The sequence below is a fragment of the Anser cygnoides genome, chromosome 1 (genome assembly GCF_040182565.1).
Source record: "Anser cygnoides isolate HZ-2024a breed goose chromosome 1, Taihu_goose_T2T_genome, whole genome shotgun sequence".
Lineage (NCBI taxonomy): Eukaryota > Metazoa > Chordata > Aves > Anseriformes > Anatidae > Anser > Anser cygnoides.
The window spans coordinates 70,191,686-70,213,077 of record NC_089873.1 but is presented as its reverse complement, the minus strand read 5'-3'; the positions used below and the strand labels follow the sequence as shown (position 1 = coordinate 70,213,077).

The 21,392-nt window shown below is 43.0% G+C and overlaps 1 protein-coding gene across 2 annotated transcripts in view; it reads right to left on the bottom strand.

The window, feature by feature from the left end:
• PDE3A (phosphodiesterase 3A) overlaps positions 1-21,106 on the bottom strand; it is a 264,104-nt gene extending 242,998 nt beyond the window's left edge. For both annotated transcript variants that reach the window (XM_048048597.2, XM_048048596.2), the window contains exon 1: positions 20,014-21,106. In XM_048048597.2, coding sequence (XP_047904554.2) covers positions 20,014-20,865 — 852 coding nt within the window. In that variant the 5' untranslated portion in view covers positions 20,866-21,106. The remainder of the gene's footprint in view (positions 1-20,013) is intronic.
• Positions 21,107-21,392: the final 286 nt, after the last annotated feature.

Sequence of the window (21,392 nt, the reverse complement as noted above, 5' to 3'; positions counted from 1 at the left end):
AAGTTTGATGAGATGAGTCTGGGATGCTTTAAGAGCTAGATTCAACCCCTTGTTGTACCATTCATTTTCCAGGTGACTTTGCTCAAGTCACTTACCTCCATTTCTCTAGTGATATATAGTGCCTGATCCTCACACACACACCCCCCCATACCAGTTTTAAGAGTTCAGATGCATAAGAGTTTGAAACAGTTATGATGTATAGAGGGTAAAGGTGTTCTTTGCAACTCCTTGAACCAGCTGTACAAAAGTGGGTGCTCTACCCAAACAGCTGTGGCAGTCACACTCAGAAGTGATTTAACAAATTGGACAAACGTGCACCATCTCCACCACCACTTCGTGGAGCACAGAGACAAACACACCAAGTTTGCACATCCTTGTGGACTTCAGTGAAGGCAATATCAGAAGGCTGGCAGAGCATGCTGGAAAAGCAACTATGCATCCTGCCATCCAGTCACTCAAATGCCTAAAAGGCAGCATCCTTCGGCTTTAATATACAATTAAATACTGAACCATATCCTTCTCCCCCACCCCAGTGAACATCTTAGATGAAGTTTTAGACACTAGGTCAAAAAAGAGTTAAGAAGTATTTGACAACAGAAAAGAAAAAAATCAGAAACAAACAAAAAAAACAAACAAAAAACAACCAACTTTAACAGAAATAGGGGAGCAGAGAAATAGTTATTTAAAAGTGACCCTTGTGGGGGCAGGGGAAAAGTCTGTCTGATTTTCTTTGGATACAGTCAGGCAGGAAATCGTTGAGGTGGGTTAAAATACCTCTCTTGTACATGCTTTACAAAGAATTTCCTCTGATTACTAGAATAATATTTGTTTACATGTCGGCCTTGATAAATCACAGCTGTGGTGCTTTGTTTCCTCTCCTCTCCTTATTTTCATCTATTAATAGGTCTACAGGTACCCACACATCAATTAAAAATACACATGTATACTTATTCTATATATAAACACTTCCATTCTGCAAACGAGTTCCCTACTTAACATAGTCCTGGTCCTCAAATCTGTCATTTATGCTTGTACTGCTGCACATACAGCACAACCCCACTATCCTCCTTGTGAGATCAAGATCCTAAGGATGCCCGAGACCATGCAGAGCCCTATGCATAGGGGGAGAGACATAAATATTGAGGCGATAATTCAATTAACAGTCCTGTAACCACTGAAGGCTCACAACTGGAAACACCAAAATGAGAGAAGCTTAATCCTGAGCAACATTCCGTTTGCTTTTTTTTTTGTTGTTTGGTTGGTTGTTGTTTGTTTTGTTGTTTGGTGTTGGTGGGGTTTTTGTTTTGTTTAATTCTGCTTCCCCAGCTCAGGAGGAGGAAGCAAGACATATGACAGAGCTCTGATACAATGTGGAGTTAGCTATTCAGTTTTGCATCTTCAAAGCTAGAAGTCTGTGGAAGTAGTTTCAACCAGGTATTTTAAGCCATCAATAAGGTCAGCATCTCCAGTATTTCCACCAATGAATTTTGGAGTCCAGCATTGGAAGGAAGGGGTTTATTCTTCATGTTTGATACACCAAAGCCCACCACGCTTTTTTTCTCTTGACTTAAAAAGAATTATGAAAATCTTAGTTCTTGTCACAGCTTATCTTCCCCCAGGGTGCCACTTCCCCACCTAATATATAACTCAGTCCTCAGGCCCAAACGCTTCATATTTCATAGCCTCTGAAGAGAAGCTGGAGTCCACCAGCTGTGGATTGCACTGCCTAAGCCCACTGAGGTACATCAAGCTGAGAAACTCTTCCTGATTTGAGACTTTAAACCTCTCAGTCACAGCAGCTGCTTTATTTCTATGCTGAGAAGCATTAACTAGAGAGTTCTCTGAGAGGATTTAATACGAATTTAAAATATGGCTTTTGTTACTGGTCACACTAACCAGTTACTTAGTTCTTAACTAAGCAAGTAGATACAGTTTTAAAAACAAGAATCCCTTCCCAGAAAGGTACCTGGAGGCATCTAACCTATTTCTAATGACAGTCAATGCATTCAAAGGTCTCCTCTGGGATTATCTCCTGGAGTCGATTGGGCAATTTTACCATTGGCAAACTGAGGTTTTAGCAGCTGTTTAAGAACCTTCCAGTAAACGCAGGCTGAAGTGAATCCAAAAAAGAGAAAAAAATAAAAAGAAAAAGAAAGGAAAAAAAAAAAACCCACAACACAAACCGACAAGGAGCATATTAAAAAACCAACCAAACAAGAACTTCTGGGTTGGGCAGAGGGGGTGTCACATCGAACGTGCTGTACCCTACACAAACACATCCCCGGGCTCTTCCTCATGCGGGAGCTTTCTCCGAACCCGAGCACTGCTCACTCACGTGAGCAGGGATTGAAAGGTCTGGCCCTTGGGTGCTGTGTCATGCCCTTCAAAGTGTCATCTCTTATCTGGCTGCTAAGAAACCATGCTGCACGCAAATCCAAACAGCTTCCAGCCACTTCATCTCACTTACACCATGTAGCACTCTTTTGGCAGCCACAAATGCATTAAGCTAACAAGTGGACTTAATAAATAAACTTGTATCTTGGCCAAAACAAAGAGCAATGAGAATCCTACCTGGGACTCAAACACTATCACTACAAAGGAAGAAAAAGAAAAGTAAAAAAAAAACTGCCACCAATCACAACCTGATAATGCAAACCAAACAGCATAGCAGCTCCTGAACTAGAGAAGGGTAAGGCATCAAAGACACAAGAAGTCTCATCTGTTCTTCAGTAATCTTGTCCAAGGGAAGGAACCTAGGCTGCAAACTCCCAGCTCCAGAGTAACATTAACATTGCGTACTGGGTACCAGGTGAAACAAACTGGGCTTAATGGTCAGGCTCGGCATTGAGAGGGTGAGCAGAACTGTCACTGCACAAGGATGCTGGCCAGCAGCGGGGGAAAAGAGCCCACAAGCAGATGTGGGCGGCAGGGGTGGAGAACACTGGCAACAACAGCTCTGCTTGCCTAAGAAAAAGCGGGCATCTAGACCTGCTTGGAAGAACATCCAAAAAGCTATTTTAAAAGAGCCTCTCATGTACATGCATGAAAGTCCCCTTGATACCTTGTCGCAGAGTTTTACCACCATTACTGTTAGAAAGGTTTTCCCTAATTCCAAACCAAGCCTCCTTTGCTACAAAACAGGCAGAATGAAAAAGAAATCAGCTGCCAGCAGGCACAGAGCACACAGAAAGGAATTCTGGTATCTTCTGACATATCAGAAAAGATACGGTGTTGTTATTTTTTTGTTTGTTTGTTTTTTGTAGCCATTTCCGCCCTCTCCAGTTCCCTCAAAGAATGTTGTTTGTATATATAAAGCAGGGAGGAGCTGTGAAGTACGAGAAGAATTCAGAGGGAACTCTGGACTTCCAGGCTTCATCCAGCAGCGACCGGATGCAATGCATTTGGCCTCCATGGCAAACAGGAGACTGAGAAACATGTTTCCCTTCAAACTGAATTTTATTCAAACACCTCTGCACACTCATTTTGCAGAGCGTGAAGCTAACCAGCCTAAGGTAAGTCACACATCTGAAGAAGGGAAAGTTAGATGTGACAGAAGAAGAATACAGCACTGATTCTTCACCTCACTCAATCTGGTATTTTAATTGCCTCAAGTACGGCCAACAAGATATAGTTCACCCAAGAGGAACAGCTCTCATGCTTTCCCTAACTCAGCTTCCTAGCATTACTGCTTACAGCATTACTGCTTTCCAAAATGACCAAAAATAAAAAATAAATGCAAAAGTAGGGATGGGTAGAGACAGCAGTCCTGAAATTTTACCAAGAGTTAATAAAAAAAACTATGCCATCTTAGAACTATGCCTACAGAGATGTACTACAACCCTTCAAATCAGAACACAGCAGCTCAGAGCTATTAAATCAGAGCTAGCAACTTCAGTGCCCACTTTCTACCCATACCCTCAGGCCGGCAAGAACTTACACTCGCTTCTACAGTTTTTCCACAACAATGTTTAATATGAAAGCTGACATGGGATTAATCTGTTCCCAATTTCATTCTTATTACCCACCGAGTTCAGCACAAGTTGAATGCACCTCTTAAGGTTAGGCCAGAATGCACCTCTTAAGGTTAGGCCAGAATTCTATAGTTTTCTAAAGGTGAGAAGAACAGTAAAAACACTAGGTAAAATTAGCAGAAGGAACACCAATTTGCTGTTTTATATTCAAATATCAAAGGAATAACAGATTTCAGTACTTGTAGCTCTGTATGGAAGCTTCTGACAAAGCAACTTAAAACCTGCTGGCCTCGCAAAATGTGTTTTCTTACAGCATTGCTGCTTTCCAAAATGACCAAAAAAAAATGCAAAAGTAGAGGATGGGTGGAGACAGCAGTCCTGAAATTTTACCAAGTGTTATTAAAAAGAACTATGCCATCTTAGGAACTTGAAGAGCACAGTAAGTGCTACCATCACAGGAGCACAGCCGTGGGACTTCAGATACGAGATAAGAATTTGACCTCCTGGCCAACAAGCCATCTGCAGGATATCAATCCCACCTACAGCTGGTCAATTCATAGTGTCATCAGATGAGCAAAAGGGGCCAATGACCAGCCCATGTGAGCTGTCTCTCCAGGTCCATAAGCAACAGCTCATGGTGAAGATTTCTATAAGATACAATCTTCTCATCCAGATAAGGATTCTTTCCTGTTTTCTTCTTGGCTTGGTTGTTGCTTCCTCTGAAAGGGTTACAATTTCAAAGGCAGTGCTAAGAACAGGACTAAAAACTACACATGTTCAAGGAGTAGAAGTAAGCAAGTAAAGAATAAGATCTTCCTCCTAAGCCAGCTATAAAAGCTATTTCATTGCTTCCTATTTCAAATCAGTATGTGCTCACATCAGGAGTGAGCTTGGCGTACCCTTCTCACTGGGAAAAATAATACACATATGGAAAAAGTACAAGATGCTCACTGGTACATGGACCAGTCAAAGATCTAAAACACAATGTCTTGACTAGTTACATGCCTAGCTCATCAAAGTAACAATTTAAAGGAAACCAGGAATTGTTTCAATTACATATGCAACAGGAACAGGGAAGAAATAATGTTCAGAATATTAGAAAACATTTCCACAATGAAAAGCTCTACTCACATGCAAAGAACACATGCAGGTATTTCATTTATAAAAGATTTTTGCCTGAACATACTATTATTAAAAAATAATAATAATAATCTCTATTTTTGCTAAGTAGAAAACTTTACTGCAGCTGCACAGACAAGCACATGCAGCTTAGCATGCACCAGGCATCACAGGCACCTCTCCCAAGGCTGATACCAAAACCACTATGAAGAACCTTTCAGCTGACTGCTGGCAACTCTTTCCATTGAGGCATTGAGCTTGCTCTGTTGTCGCACACGCATTTCAATATTCACCACCAACTGGGCTGAACTGAATTAAAGCCTGAAGGAGGTTTTCTCTCCAGCAGTACGATAGAGGAACTTCTGCTGCCAACAGCAAATGTGAAATAACCATGCTGTGTGCGCCAAACTGGGCACTCTTCTTCAGAACATTGACATTAACGTCAAGGGAGTCAATGAGACTCCCAGAGCTGCAGATTGGCTAAAATGAATATACACACAGGACAGAACAAGCAAAAAAACCCCAATTAGTTGCTACCTTTCTGTTTTCACCGAGTTGTATCAAAAAGCGACTAAGCTAGAACCACCTACCATAAGGTTTGGAACCACAAATCCCACAATGAACAGATGGACCTCTGCTATGAAGTCCAGTGCCCGCTCTTTACTCTCAAAAAGTCTGCGTAAATTTAGATCCAAGTACCAAAAAAACTGAATTATGATTTCCCATCCCTGCTACAGTTTCTTTCCAGCCATCAAATTCTGTAGCCAAAAAAAAAATTCCCCTTTTTTGTAAATTGCTGATTATGAGAACAATATATAACATCTAGGGACATTTGGTGGCAGTGAAAGATCTCACAGCAAAGCTACTGTTAAATCTTTGCTGAGAAACAAGGCAAGACATCTGTTTTACATTGTCTTTGAAATAATTAACTGATTTATGCATTACCAAAATGAAAATTAATTTTATTCTACTGTGAGAAAGTTTGAGAAAAGTGGAAGTCTTTAGTAATCTTTAAAAAGAAAAAAAAAATCAAGATTAGGCCAGACAAAGAGCCAGTTCCCACAAAAGGCATGATGGAGCAGTGCCAAATGCTTCTAAGAACAGAGCATTTTTTGGTTGTTTATTTGGAGCCAAATTTCTTATGCCTTCTTTCTCTCTTTTATGGGTATTAATAAGATTTCCACATAAATCTGTCTCTACTTAGTCATCTTCACCACTGTCAGACTTTTGAATCCATCATCAGGAGAATTGCCAATAAAAATGTTTTTGATGTCACAAGAGCCATGCTATCACTCCAACCATTGCCCAGAACAAACAGTCCCAAAAAGGTGAAAGGTCACTACAGTGTATGGAAAGCAAAATATTTAAAAAGTATAGTGTTAAAAATAAGAGACTCCAGAAAGAGGGGGAGAGGTGAAATAACAGTGGTTATCAACTAAATGTATTTCTTGGTTTGGTGTTAACAAATGAAAAACCTATATTTCTCCAATTAATATACATTCTTAAGCCAGATATCAAATAATAATTGGAAATTTTACTTGCACTTTTCTGAAACTGCCTTTTTTTAATCTATTATTCTTCTATCTATTTACAAGCCCTTCGCATTCATATCACATATTGTAACAAGAGCATGCCTGTCATTGATGTATGGAAATTTCCTCCAACGCACCAGTTGGATTCAAGACTTTGCATTTAGAGCAAGGTAACTATCATCTCTTGAAATCCGTGATTGTATCTCCTTACTTTCAAAATGAGGGGTGTATATCGCTGGTACAGCAAACAAACAAACAAACAAAAATCAGATGCTCTTGAACCAAGTTGAAAGGAAAGAAGTGTGACAACCTAAGAAAAAGTTATCACCAGGCAGAATAATAATGTTTCTTCAGTGTCAGTCACAGACTGAAACAAGTTTAACCAACTTTCTTACACGTGGAAGCAGAATCAAGTGTCCAAAGCCCACCCTCAACTTGTTTTGTTTGCCTTTAATGAGGGAAAATAGGTTTCAGATTTTCTGGGCTAGAAGACAGGGAATAATAAGAGAATACTCAGCTCATTGATGTAAACATTCCTAGATCAAAATGCAACATTTGACCATTCATCACATCTTAGAAGAGTGGCACTAAGTGAGCTGTTAAAGCATGTGGGCATCAATATCAGGAGACTTCTCTTAAGTTTACTTTTTATTTAATAACCACTTGAAAAAAATCCTTCATACATCTAAGAAATTAAATACACATTTCTTCAAAAATATCTGCATTTGCAAATTCAAGCATTCAACAGAGAGCATATGACATAATTACACCTGTAGACACCGATTCACCATTTTAGATAACAATCCATTAAGATTATGGGAAAGATAGAAAGCAACTTTCTACACTATCAGGTTTCTGACTGAAGTTCTCATCTCCTTTACTTGCTTTACTTAGAGGGATCTGAGGGTTGTGGTTGACAGCAAGTTGAATATGAGCCAGCAGTGTGCCCTGGCAGCCAGGAGGGCCAACCACATCCTGGGGTGCATCAAGCACGGCATCGCTAGTCGGTCAAGGGAAGTGATTGTCCTGCTCTACTCTGCGCTGGTGCGGCCTCACCTCGAGTACTGTGTGCAGTTCTGGGCACCACAGTACAAAAAGGACATTAAACTGTTGGAGAGTGTCCAGAGGAGGGCGACGAAGATGGTGAAAGGCCTAGAGGGGAAGACGTATGAGGAGCGGCTGAGGTCACTGGGCCTGTTCAGCCTGGAGAAGAGGAGGCTGAGGGGGGACCTCATCACAGTCTACAAATTCCTCGCGAGAGGGAGTGGAGAGGCAGGTGACCTATTCTCTGTTATCACCAGTGACTGGACTCGTGGGAACGGTGTGAAGCTGAGGCAGGGGAAGCTTAGGTTGGACATCAGGAAGAGGTTTTTCACCGAGAGGGCGGTCGCACACTGGAACAGGCTCCCCAGGGAAGTAGTCACTGCACCAAGCCTGTCTGAATTTAAGAAGAGATTGGACTGTGCACTTAGTCACACGGTCTAAACTTTTGGGCAGACCTGTGCGGTGCCAGGAGTTGGACTTGATGATCCTTATGGGTCCCTTCCAACTCGGGATATTCTATGATTCTATGATTCTATTATGAATGCTTAAGATGATCTGATCATTACTTTTATCTCAGTTTCAAAAATCTTAACCAAATAGAAGACTCAAGAACCCCTAGGCCAAGTTCTCAGAAGTAAATTGAATGATTGTAGAGGAAGCTGTCTTGTCACAGTTCCCAATAGCTGAGGATTCAGGCTTTATAATTTTTTCTCATTTCATTTAAAAAAATAAAATAAAAAAATAATGCATATCAATTTATTTTATAATATACTGACCAGTTTAAAAATCTATGCCTTTACTCATCATCACGTTTCCACTTTCATTTGAGAACAGAATATATAGAGAGCAAATCAAAACATGAAATAAATATGTACATTGAAGTTGCAGACTCCCATTAAGGAGTTGCACTAATTCATGGCCAAGAATTTTATCAGTTTTGATGGTAGATTTACTGCAGTTCCCAAGAAAATAATAAATTCTAAAGAATTCAATTTCTGTCTTTCTAAAAAGTCTGCTCGAATGGCAGATCACAGCCCCAGCTCAGGATATTTTAAGGTTAATCTTAAGGATCTCCTCTCTTTTCTACACATAACACTAAAGGAAAAGAAAATTCTATATCCAGGAATGACTACACTGGAATGAAAAATATTGAATCTGCCTCATAGTCACTTCTGTCCCCGAATTTCTCATAGTCACTTCTGTTCCAACTACCCAGAATAAGAACATCCCACATTTCAGGACTAGATTTTATACACCACACACAGTAGAAGAGAAAGTTGAAATAAAGATTGCATAGATTTAAGAGAAAGGAGATGGATGATCTACCTTTACTGCTTCACTCAAAAATGTTCAAGAATTCTCCACAAAACATTTGGTTTCGCCATCTCTCTCACCACATCACATGTACCCAGAAAGCTAGATTCAGATGTCCTAAATTTCAGTTAAGCCCTAGCGCTGAGTATTTCCTATTAGCTGGATCTGACTCCAAAGGTGCCTTGCCAAGAGGAAACAACAGGCTTGGATCCTCAAGTGGAATTTAAGCTTGACTATGTGCTGAAGTGCTGGCACCCCAATCCACCTATTTGTTGCACTATTATCACATGCTCCTCTATTACACTGCTTGACACAAACATGGCAAGCTTAGTAAGAACAAGCATTTTGTATTCTGCAACTCAGAAGTCAGTTTTCAATATCAGTATGACACAGACAGTATTTCTGTTTGCCACTGAACAGCTTCTCAGGGTTGTCTCTGTGGTGAGGCATGTACATAGCCAGCCCTGCCTGAAATAAATCATCCAAACTGCATACACCTATTTCTATACCTGCCTGCTTCTGGACAGTATTGAATGCGCTTGCTTCTCCACAAGTTAGAGGAAGCAAAAATGGTCTGCAAACCTGAGCAGGAAACTTTTACCAGCAAGAGTAAGGTTCTCCTCCCACTCTTGTCCCCCTTCTAACTTCTGAGTCGCTAGCTGAGTCCTCCCCACAGTTCAGTTCCTCACAAACAAGACATCAAATCCTTTAATAGAAAATGTTTATTCATTTGAGCTTTACATAATCTGTAGACAATTGGAACTGCATTTAAAAATGAACGTTGCATATGAATTAAGTTTAAAAAAAAAAGCCAGTAATGGCATACAACTTACATTGCAACATTTCATACAGAATTTAAAAGTCAACAGAAAAACAGTGAATCTCAAGGAATGAAATCTAAAGAGGTAGCATTTCTGTCACTCATTTTCAGAACTGTCTTAATAAATCACTAATACTAACTAGTCCACAGCTGCTATCAAAAGAGGCATAAGGCAGCAATAATACAACCACTATACATAGCAGAGTAAGTTTTGCCAGCTAAAGCTCTTTTTTTTTTTTTGGGGGGGGGGGGGGGGGGGGGGGGGGCAATAAGAGTCTCTTATTTAATCCAGCTGCTCTTATCACAATTCTAACCAGGCAGAGCTCCATGTTGAACAAGCCCCCATTTATGCCCATGAGAACAACGCTGGCTCCAGCTATACAGGGAGCTTATCAGATCTCAGCTCCATGTCACAGCCAAAATTAGCAACAAGTCAGGCTAGGTACCAGAGACACCATAAAAAGCAACCACCTCAATGGCTTTGCAACCTCTGGAACAGAGTTGTAGCACCAAGTTACAGCTGTCATATTGGAATGTATACACTTCTAGAACATAAGTATATAGGTACTTATCAAAATCACCCCTGAAGTAGTTACAAATCAAAAGTCAGGCAGTGGTTACAGAGGCTGGTGTATTAAGAAACAAGCCTGTCTGCAGACACATCAGAAAATATTATTAAATATCCAGAAAGGTCAGCATCATATGTAACTCAAACTACAGACTGTGCTCTGAGTCAAAAAAACAGTTCCATCCCTCTAAGATAGCTTAACAATCACTCCTGGGAGACATGAGGGGGAAAAAAAAAAAACACACACACACAATCATCCCATTTCTGATTTGAATACATACTAATACTTACTAATTTGAGTATACGTACATAAAAGCACACACATCTTTATCTTAACACACACATATCTATGTGTATGATATATGTGCATGCGTGAATGCATGCACACAAAAATATGCTACAAGGTCTCAGGTACCTATCTAAGCAGCACAAACAACACTTTTAATTGCTTTCTTTGGAGTAAGAAAATGAATGGATATCTGCTCAAGAAAACCAAAAACAAGCAAAAAAAAAACTATATGCAGACTTCTGTATGGGAACACACCTATGTGTTGAGTGCATTCCCATATGGGAGGGATAACACATAAGACATGATTGTGCGGCCCTTTTGCAGATAGGTCTGCACCTTTCTATAGCTGTCATTTCAACTGGCAATACATGGACATAGACTAGGTTTTGTGTTTCTCTGCAGGCTACAAAAAGCTTGGGCAAGTCTATCTGGATTAGAAGTGGAGAAAACATTGCTCAGATGTAGCTTCTCAACTACTGCATCATCCTTTCCAAGTACTTTCTTTTGTTACTTGTCAGATATGCAAACATAATGCTCCTGAGGGTCTCTTTGCAGACTGACACCCGAATGACATTATCAACACAACAGGGCAGACAGCCTATCACTCTGTCCTCTTCAGCTGCCTGACATTCCAATTTTAATGTAAATTGGGGGTATTTTTAATGTAAATTTGGGGTATCGATTTTTGCCTGGAATCTATATTTGTATGTAACATAGGTTACAAAACATACTAACGTTCTGCCTATGCTCCATGGCATTAAACAAACATATGTTGGCTTATTTAAAACTGTATAGAAAGAGCAAGTCTGAGAGGCTAGCAGAAGTATCTGTTCTTCAGGGTGAGGAAAAAATAGTTATTGCTGGTGCCATGGCTGCAACTTCAGTATACAGAGATGTATCAAGGTATCAACAACCTGCTGGAACTCTAAAGTGCAATAATTTGTTCATAACCTTTGGCATTCAAACACTCAAATCTTTCCCCATCTGGATTTCATTTCACAAGCATGCTTATGAACAAATATGGTCAAATATCAGGAAGAAGGATACTGCTCAAAATAAGTGATGTTCAGATTTAAAGATGAGTAATATTGTTCCCCTACAATATTAATATTTAAACATGGAAAAACAGAGTCTGACAGGTTATTCTAAGAAACAGGTTTAGTTAAAGCAGAAAAAAAAAAAAGGCAACAAAAAAATCAACAACAGAAATCCAACATCCATCAGTGACTTGACCCTCAAAACACAGCAAATGATACAGCTTTCCAGCTGACAACAGTATATTAATATTTTTCACAGCTCTTAATCAGGCTGAGATATTTCTAAAAGAACAAGCCACTCTATGAGGCACAGTTACTTTTTAAACTGTCACCAGCATCTGTCTCAGGAGTTCAGCAACCATTAGCAAGCATCCTGAATATGTCGGAAAAGCATCACTCCTCGAGAATTAGGCACACAAGAGTCCCATAAAAATGTAGCAATGCAGACTATAATTTTAAAAATCAAACCAAAACATAAATTATATCTATAAAACAAAACAAAACCAACTAAAACAGACGATGGAGATAAGTCACGTTTCACCAACAGATTGGGGCATTAGACAAGGAGACCTCAACCACAGTCAGAGCTATTTCTGTTGTGGAAGTTCCATATTCTTCCAGACTTGCACTTTTCATGAGACAAGAGGATGAAAAAGAAAAAGTGCATTTAACTATACCGATGCTCATACACATTTTTTCCCTAATTGCTTTCAGTATTTAATCACATTAAAAATGGGAACACAGTCATGCAGCAACAGATCCTGGTCAGAGACTCATACAGAACATTTCAGATAAAACATTAAATGCACTAAAGCATGCCACAACAGAGTAACTAACTAATAAATTTCTTCATTGCTAGTTTCAGATTAAAAAAAATAATAATAATTCTCAACCTGCTTGACATAAGAAACCTGTAAATAATAAATACAAATGTCTAGTGATTTAAAAAATAGCTTCATTCATACCCTGCACATTCCACAATTAGCGTGTATTACTATCACACCCATCCAGACTTCTTTCTAGCAGTTAAAACTAAAGATTTTTTCCCAAAAAAAATCCTTTTAAGAAAATACCATTCCATACTCTTCTGGCAGACCTGTCTTTACTCATCTTTCCATCTTCTTCTTAGATGGTTTGGGCTATCCATGGACCCAAACTATTCACTTCAGCTAAAGAAAACGCAACAAAGCTCTCCGACGCAGGACTTCACTAACCTCATGTCACTGTAACACTCTGGCACACAAACACACCAAGGATATTCAATGACCAACACTGCCTGCTGACACAAAGTCTTATTTCTCACAGCTTCCAAGATCAGCAACATAATTTCACCAGCTAGACTCGAGTTACCAATACTTTTCCTGCAGGATGTCTCAGCTTTTGTTCAGCAGCACCCATGGTGGCCTTCAGAAACCACCCTTGTGCAGCAGTGCGGAAGGACCAGCCCAGAACTTCTGTCCCATCAGCAGGTTCTGCTGGTTTGTTCTTTGCATGGCATGGCGTTTCCCATTTTATTTATAATCTTATGTACAAATAAAGAATCATGCACATAAAGCAAGACATAAAGCAATGGTGAGTTAGTCTATTTTTCCGGATTCTCAATTACTCTTGAGGCAGCTACTTTGTACTGAGGTTTGCAACCACTCTGGTGGCTTGTAAAGGACTTTTAGAGGCCAAAAAATGCCACCTGATTCTACATTTTTGCTGTTAGACCAGTGAGAGAAGCACAACCTTCCCTTACAGCACCGGTTTGGCTTGCCCCCATCTTACCAAGCCGACAAGGGTCGGGCAGTCCACCCATCAGTCCTCAGCCACCCGGGCAACCGCAGACCTGACGAACAGGAGCAAAAGGGCACGAAAAGCAAATAATAATAATAAAAAAGAAAAGGCAACTATATTCGCTCGGATACGTAGGATAAACGTTAATAAATAAATAAATAAATAAAAGACTCGGTTAAGTACCACGGACAGATTTTGGGTTTTGTGGTTTTTTGCTCCTCGGGCAGCCGCTGGGCAGAGCAGGGGCTCGTGTGCCCTCTAGGGGTGCAGCCCGGCAGGGCAGGGGGGCGAGCCTACAGCGTGGCAAAAAGCGACGAGAACCAGCAGCGGCATACACCGGCAAGCAGGGAGGGAACGGCGAGCTCAAAGTGCTCTTTGAGAAAAGGAAAAGCCTGATAAAGTCGTATAGCGGTTCTTCCTCTTACCATCCCGTTTAATCTCCCCAATACGGCTCAAAAGCCAATACTCCCCCACCTTTAAATTTGGGCAGGCATACCATTTTCATTTATTTATCCCACTATTTCTCACTACTCTGATGCAGAGAACTCCTGATGTTACTACTGTTCTCGTAGCAACTTGTAGCAAGCCAAGTTAAAAAAAAAAAAAAAAAAACTAGTCCAAAGTAGAGGTGTTTATTTCTGAATGACACTTCAACTAACACAGAAGAAACTTTGAGGAAAGGAGTTAGTAATTCATTGAGCTTTTTCAAAACCAAACAGAAAACAGCATCCAAAGAAAAACTCAACTTCCACTTTGCTATCTGAATCGTAATATTTATTTCTTTATCTGTTAAGTGGTATGCTACAAGCTGTACATCTTTACTTAGATTATCTAAGTAAATCGTATCAACTAGCTCAAAGCAGCTTCAATTTCAGCAGCCTTCTTCTTATCCTAAAACCATTTAAGATGCAGCTGGCTTACCCCCATTTCAAGCCCTGCTGTTTGCAGGCATAAGAACCCAGCAACCTTCCTAGTTAGAGGGTGGGATTTGTGTATATATTTACACATATGTAAATGTACATGTACATATATGTACATGCATACACACACATATAAAAATTATCCTTTAACAAAAAAAGTGCAAGTGATATTCCTTCAAGTTACAAGATATAGCTATGTCACCCTTTCTTCAAAAACAAACAAACAAACAAAAAACTGTTGGAACACAAGCACATTAACAGCAGATCAGGACAAATTCATATAAATGTCACAGTTAAGGTTGAAAACATCTTGTGTCACTGTTTTTCCCCTCCACCCCCCAAGAGGCTTCTCAAAACACATTTCATACACAGGGTCACTGTTCGGGCTGTTTATTTAATTAACGTGACAACCCAGCATACACAAGATTTCTTTCAGTTCCACAGCTTTGCATTTTCACACTTCACTCAGAAAGAGCAGAAAGTCACTACTGTATTTTACTTTTTTGCCAATGTGCCGTAACATCCGTTTCTTGATTTATATGATTAGTTTAGAATCTATTTTGGCCAATAATGAGAGTTTCATTAGCAGTTTTAAAATTTTTGTAGGGTTGAAAGAGAAAAAAACATGTACGTAGAACAGATCTGAGTAAATGAAACCATGAAAAACAAACAAACAAACAAACAGAAAAACACATTACATCTGGAATCCTTGCATGAATTTTCCTGGAGCCTTATTTGAATATTTCACACAGTTGTGTTACAGCAAGTCACTGGGTGACATAACTACTTGCTATTACTCAGTTTCTGGTGACCTAAATGGTACCGCCAGTAAATATTATCAGAGTAATTACAGTTAAATAAGGCTTATTAGAAGAAGAAGGTATATGCTAATATGCTTCATGTCTAATCAGGAACATGTTATGACATTTAGTGTCCAGACTTAATCTGCTATCTCCTCTCCAAAATTTGAAATATCTTTATGTTGCATTTGGACCTCTCCTATTTTCAAACCAAAGAGCGGCATACGTAATACTAAAAATTGGTTATAAGTGTACATTTTATTTTATTTTTTTAAGGACAGAATGCTAGAGAGCCAGAAAAGAGGGGAGGGAAGTAATGTATTCCTGATACTTACAACGTTCTCACTGTCAAACAATTAGAAGAACAGATAAAGCCTCAATTTTCCCCTGGAAAGAAGAAAAAAAAACCACCACCACCACCAAATACATTTATTTTTCTCATCCATTTCACAGATCTTAGCACTGAAGTCATATCTTTGACCATGTAAGCTGTTACAGTATTGTCTTCTCAGCTCCACAGACCGGCTGCAATAGTGATGGTCTCAGCTCACAGCTTTCCCATGCGGCAGAGCGGGACATGCAAAGCCACCACCCAGAGTCCCACCAACTGCAGTCACACCAAGTGAGACTCCTCCAGCTGCCACTGGAGGAAGACAGAGGAGTCTGGGACTAAAGTCACTCACCTGAAAAAAAAATTACTTGCTGAAGGAAGAAACAGGAAGGAAAAGATGTGGCACAGATGCCACAGAGCAGTAGCAACACAAAACAGCTACTACAAGCCCCAGACCAGTTAAAAATAAGTGACGGATGCTCAGATGCCCATCCCTAATCTCCCATCAGTAGGAAAAGAGCAAAGACAAACAACAAAGGAAGATGGGTAGAAAACCTCTGCCCCAGGAGCCAGAGACAAGCTGGGAGTTTACATGCTGGCCTTGCAGCTGGAAACATCAGACCTACATCCTGGTGCAGGGCAGAGGGTCAGGGCAAGACTCAGCACCCTGCCAGTGCTTCCTGGTTAAAGGGCTGCGTCACCAAGGGGGTTGCAGGCTGGTCTGGGAATTAGAAAGTATTTCAAACCCTGATGTATGCTCTACCTGTGATAATCTTCTGACCACAGGAAAAGATACCTACCTTTGTAGGTATTTTTTCCTGATAAGCAAATTGAACTACTGGAAACAGCTGCTCTAGTTCATTTAACACACACTTCTAATGAATCCAAGTTAGCTGAAAGCCCCATCTCCTTCCAGACAAAACAAAGAATAAGCGAGGCTAAAAAGAAAAATTAAGAGTCTTCTGCACAGTTTAAGTTGTCCAGCTACTCTGTCCTGGCCACAACAAAATTGTCCCTTTAGACCGGCGGACACATTTAATACACACATGTTTATACCTGCAGAGATTGGAGGCATAAGCTCTAGAATACATGGGCCATATAATATTTTAATGGGAAACACCAAGTCACAGAACACATTTCCAACCCTCCCACCACAATCTTCTCTCCAGACCATTTAGGAAAAGCTACAAGAAGTTTGCAAAAACGTGAGGAAGAAACTCGAACGGCATCATCCTGGTGGTACTTGTGCATTTACATGGGGGAAAAAAATTGTTCATTCATTCATTGTCTGTCTCATCCACCCATTCACAATTTCTCTGTGCAGTCATCTTCTAAACTGGGTGAGCAAGCCCTTCAGGAGCTGAACATCCTCAGCTGGCATTGATGAAATCACAGGAAGACAGCACTCAGCTGTAAGCAGGATCAGGCTGCTACAAAGCACACGTTTCTCAATGAGAAATGCATACAAGCCAAACTGGAATCTTTTAATCCAAAGAATTTGCTGAAGTCGAGAGAGAAGGAAAAAAAAAAAAAACAAAAACATAAGACCCGCAAAAAAAGAATTAAAAAAAAATAGTAAAGAACACTTTTAGCAGCAAAATAAGGTTATATCTGCATGTGTGTGTGTTTGGCTGTGGTAGTTTATTTAATGAAACTTTTGCTTTTTAAATTATTTTTGGGACTGATAAGAAATTAAGATGAGATGTTTCCACAGAAGGAATAATTTATAGTGACATAGACATTTTCAGCTATTTCTATTAGTAGCTTAAACATCAGTTTTGTATTCTTTTAATTTCAGCTATGTTAATACACCTATTTGTGATGTTACTTTGCAATTCCTGGTACTGCTCTTTATACCACAAGGCCAAATAAATTTGTATTTGTATTCTAGCAGGGAAAAATTTAGATTATAACTGAGATACGTGTGACTAAAAAAATAAAAAAAAAATCAGAAACTCTGACTTTTGCAGGCTCTTGTATTCATACAAGCAGTCAGATAGGGAGGGAACCACACTCTGGAAGAACAAAACCTTAACTAAGTGCTCAGGAATAGGAAAAATTACACGAGAGGCAGCGGGAAACACCTCTAGAAGTCCTAAAGTTACTCAGCAGCAACTGAAAGCATGTATTTCAAAGCAATAAAGTAGATCCATTTCCTGATGCAAGTTATTGGCAGCTCTCAGACATACTCGGAAACTATCTTTCGGACCAGAAGCAGTCAGGGTATGTTTTTTAAAAACAGAGGGGTGAGGGAAGGCCTGGTTCTGTTTATAAAGCCCTCATCTCTATTTTTAACAAGTTATATTTAAAAACTGTCCAAAAGAGAAACATTTACCTATGGTTTCTTTAAGTCTACAGAGAGGTGATTTCTTGCTATAAACACAACCTTTGTTTGCTGCAAGTTAAGAGAGCCCCACGTCTCCCAGAATTTCTTCAGGATCCTTACAGAGCTTTGTGTCAGGGTCTCTGTTTTTCTGTGGTGCTACAATTTATTTAAAAGGACAGCTTTTAGGGAGGGAAGTTCACATACGTACAGCCACAATGTGCTTAAAAATAAAAGACAAAAAGTCTCCACAAACTTGAAAGTAGTCATCCATCTCTAATCACAGAGTGACGCAAGTGATACCAGATCTCGCTATTGATTAATACTGAGTGAGAACAAAAGAAAGAGAAATTTGCCAAAATCCTGGAGTGGGTAAACTGAACAGTCGCCTGCTCGCACCAATCTGGCTCCACAGCTTGGAAGCCGAAGCTGCTTGGGACAAATCTGACTGGAGTCCCTATGGGAAACACAAGCTAGGGCGGGGGGGGGAAGAAATCTACCCTGTTATCCATCGCCAGGCTAACACCCCAGTCTATATGGATTATCTGAATTCCCTCCACAAGAAGAGGGAAGGATGTGACCACAAACTAGTGAGCCCTATCTCTAAACGATTACATTTAGACATGTTAACTGGAAAACTGCTTTTGCTTAAAGTGTGAGAGCGAGTGGAAATATGTTTAAAACATTACAAGTGATTATTGTAAGAAACCACCAGAAACATCTAGCGTCATCAAGTATAAACGGTTTTAATTTCTTGCCTTAGATATTGTATTTACAAATTATTCTTACACCCTTCTCGCTCTCTGAATTCATATTAAAACAAAGTCAGAACTGAGTCAGCCTTCTATTTTTTCACACTGTATTTGCCTGGACACTGTGGTAAATATTTAGTTTATCTAAACAAAAATGTTAAATAAATAAGTACATTTGTTGTAAAATAAGCCTCAAGTATATAAGGTTGTCAGGCCCTCTTCTAGCAAATGTCATAACCAACCACAAAGGGATGTAATCAAACCATTTCCAGAAACAAACTAGCCACCCACACCAAATGGTTAGATGCCATTACTTCAAAAATACTTAACTGCTTATCCAGCAAGTGACCTGAAAGAAAACCTTTGGTGTGGGGCAATGCGCTTCAGTTAACCACAGCTCCCAGTCATTCGCAATACTAATTGAAAAGGAAAGCTTAATACCATTTGCCACTTGTTTTCCCCCAGGTTTCCCTCTCCTCCACGAAGCGAGGGTAGCACGGGCTTTCAACGCGCCCAGCTGCGCTCGACCCACCGAACAACTCTTTTGGGGGGTGACCTTAAACCTCAAAAAAATGAGAAAGTGCTTCAAGTACAGAGCTAAGCCCACCTCGTGTCCGCGGCAGGACTCTCTACAGCCACGCAGTAGAGATAACGAGGTTTGCTCGGTTCTTTTATTCCCCCCCCCTTTTTTTTTTTTGAGGTGCGCATTTAAAAGGCTGCATGGCTGGTAACTAAGTTTTCGCTAATCCGTTGCAATCACGACCTCTTAAAGTAAAGCAAGTTGTGATAAATCGCGTAGACCTCGGCTCCGTTCCTACAACAATAGCCGAGCGAGAGCTATTGATTCCAGGCACAGGAACAGCCCCGGGAGGCAAAGTGCAAAGATGAGCACCGCACGGCTGCGGGCCGGTGTCAGAGGACGCGCTATCGCCCTGATAAGGGATTTCTCCCACCGAGGACAAGCTGCTGGGCTCCCCCGCACGCACACCTTCGAAGTTTCATCGGGCCAAGTCGCCTTTGCAGAAAACTGCAGGTTTTAAGGAGCGGGGCTTGCCGGTGATGCTGCGAAACCTCTCAGCTGTGCCGTGAGGGCAGGTTCCCACCAGGCAGGCGGGTACCATCCGCCTCAATTTTCTGCCAGGGTTCCAAAATAACAGCAATATTAAAAGCGAGCCCCGCCGATGGCTGTGTAACAAGAACAACCCCGAGCTCTCTCCCCACCGCCGGCACCGGGGGCAAGCCAGTCTGGGTCCGGGGCGCACCCGCTTCCCCCCCGTCCCGGGCCGGCCGTCGGGGACTCCGCGCACCGCTGCGAGAAGCCGGCGCTCTGCTCGCCCCGCGAGGGGGCTGCAGCCGGAAGGGCGCGGCGGGACCCCGCTTCTTCCCCCCTGCGGTCCCTCGACCCTTACCCTACCTGCTCGCGGGGGATGCAGGGCAGCGAGGTCCGCCGGTGGCTCTTGCTGCCGCCCGACATCTCGGCGGAGATCATGGAGCTGGACCGCCGCCGACGCCTGAACACCGGGGCTTCGTCCGCGGCCGGGGGGGCGACGGGAGGCTCCGCCAGCGGGGCGGCCCGCCGGGGGGGCCAGAGCCGGTCGGCGTAGCCGGCCAGGAGGATGCCGAGCAGCCCCAGCAGGTAGGCCAGGTAGGGCCGCCAGGACGCCGGGACCCTATCCAAGGCGACGAGGGACGTGGTCCTGGCCGCGCTAGTCACAGCGATCATCAGGACGCCCTGCCTCGGCTTCAGCACCAGCCATGTCACGGCAGCCAGGCAGCTCAGCACCACCCCCGCGGCGGCCAGGGAGCGCAAGCGATCCTCCCCTGCCGCCAGCGCCGTCTGCGCCGCCGCTTCCCCCCCGCAGCAGGCGGCTAGCAGCAGCGCCGCCGCACGCGGCCGCACGCCGCCGCGCAGCAGGTAGCGGCCAGCGCCGAAGAAAGCCCCCGCCAGGCCCAGGGGCACGGCGCCGGGGGGCAGCCAGCCCCCAAAAAAAACCCAGCCCCGCGGCCCCGCGCCCCCCTCCGCCGCCAGCTCCCGGCCGCGCTCCCCCCGCGCCGCCAGGGCCAGCAGCAGCAGCAGTGCCCAGAGGCAGCCGGCGCGCAGGGCCGAGCAAAGTTGCCGGCGGCTCCTGGTCTCCCCTGGCAGAGGCTCGGTCCCGGAGGCCGGCCCCGGCCCGGGCCCCGCCGCCCCACCGCTGCCTCCCCCCCGCGGGGTGCTGGGCCGCCCCCGCTGCCGCCCCGCCGCCGGCAAGCGAACGCCGGAGGCCATGGCCTCGACGGGCCGCCCCGCCCGACCTCCCGCCCCGGGGGCTTTTCCCGGCTGGGGTGGGAGCAAGCCCCCGGTGGGGGTCAGCGCCGGCCCGTGGGGGACAGGCGGCGGGCCGGGGGCGCTCCCCGCCGCAGCGCCGGCATTTGCCGGGGGACCCCCCTGAACCTCCTCCCCGAGCCTCGCATGAAGGGCCGGGGGGCGCCTCGCCTCCTCCGCGACCACCTCGGGCTGCGGCGGGGGGGGGGGGGGGGGGGGGGTCGGCAAAGTTAAAGGGGAAAAAAAAAAAAAGGGAGAGACGCGGGGAGATCCTAAGCGGTGTAAGGAAGAGGGCGGGGGATGTGGGGGGAGGCAGCTGTACCAACTCCGAAGTACTGCTTAATTTCTAGGCCATCGGATCCCCCCCGGGCGCTCCCGGCGAGCAGGGGCGGCGCTGCCCGCAGGATGGTCCCCGCCCGGCCCGCGGGGTCCCGGCCATGCCCGCTGCGGACGGCGGGGAAGGGCGAAGGCCGAAAATTGGCAGTTGCAAG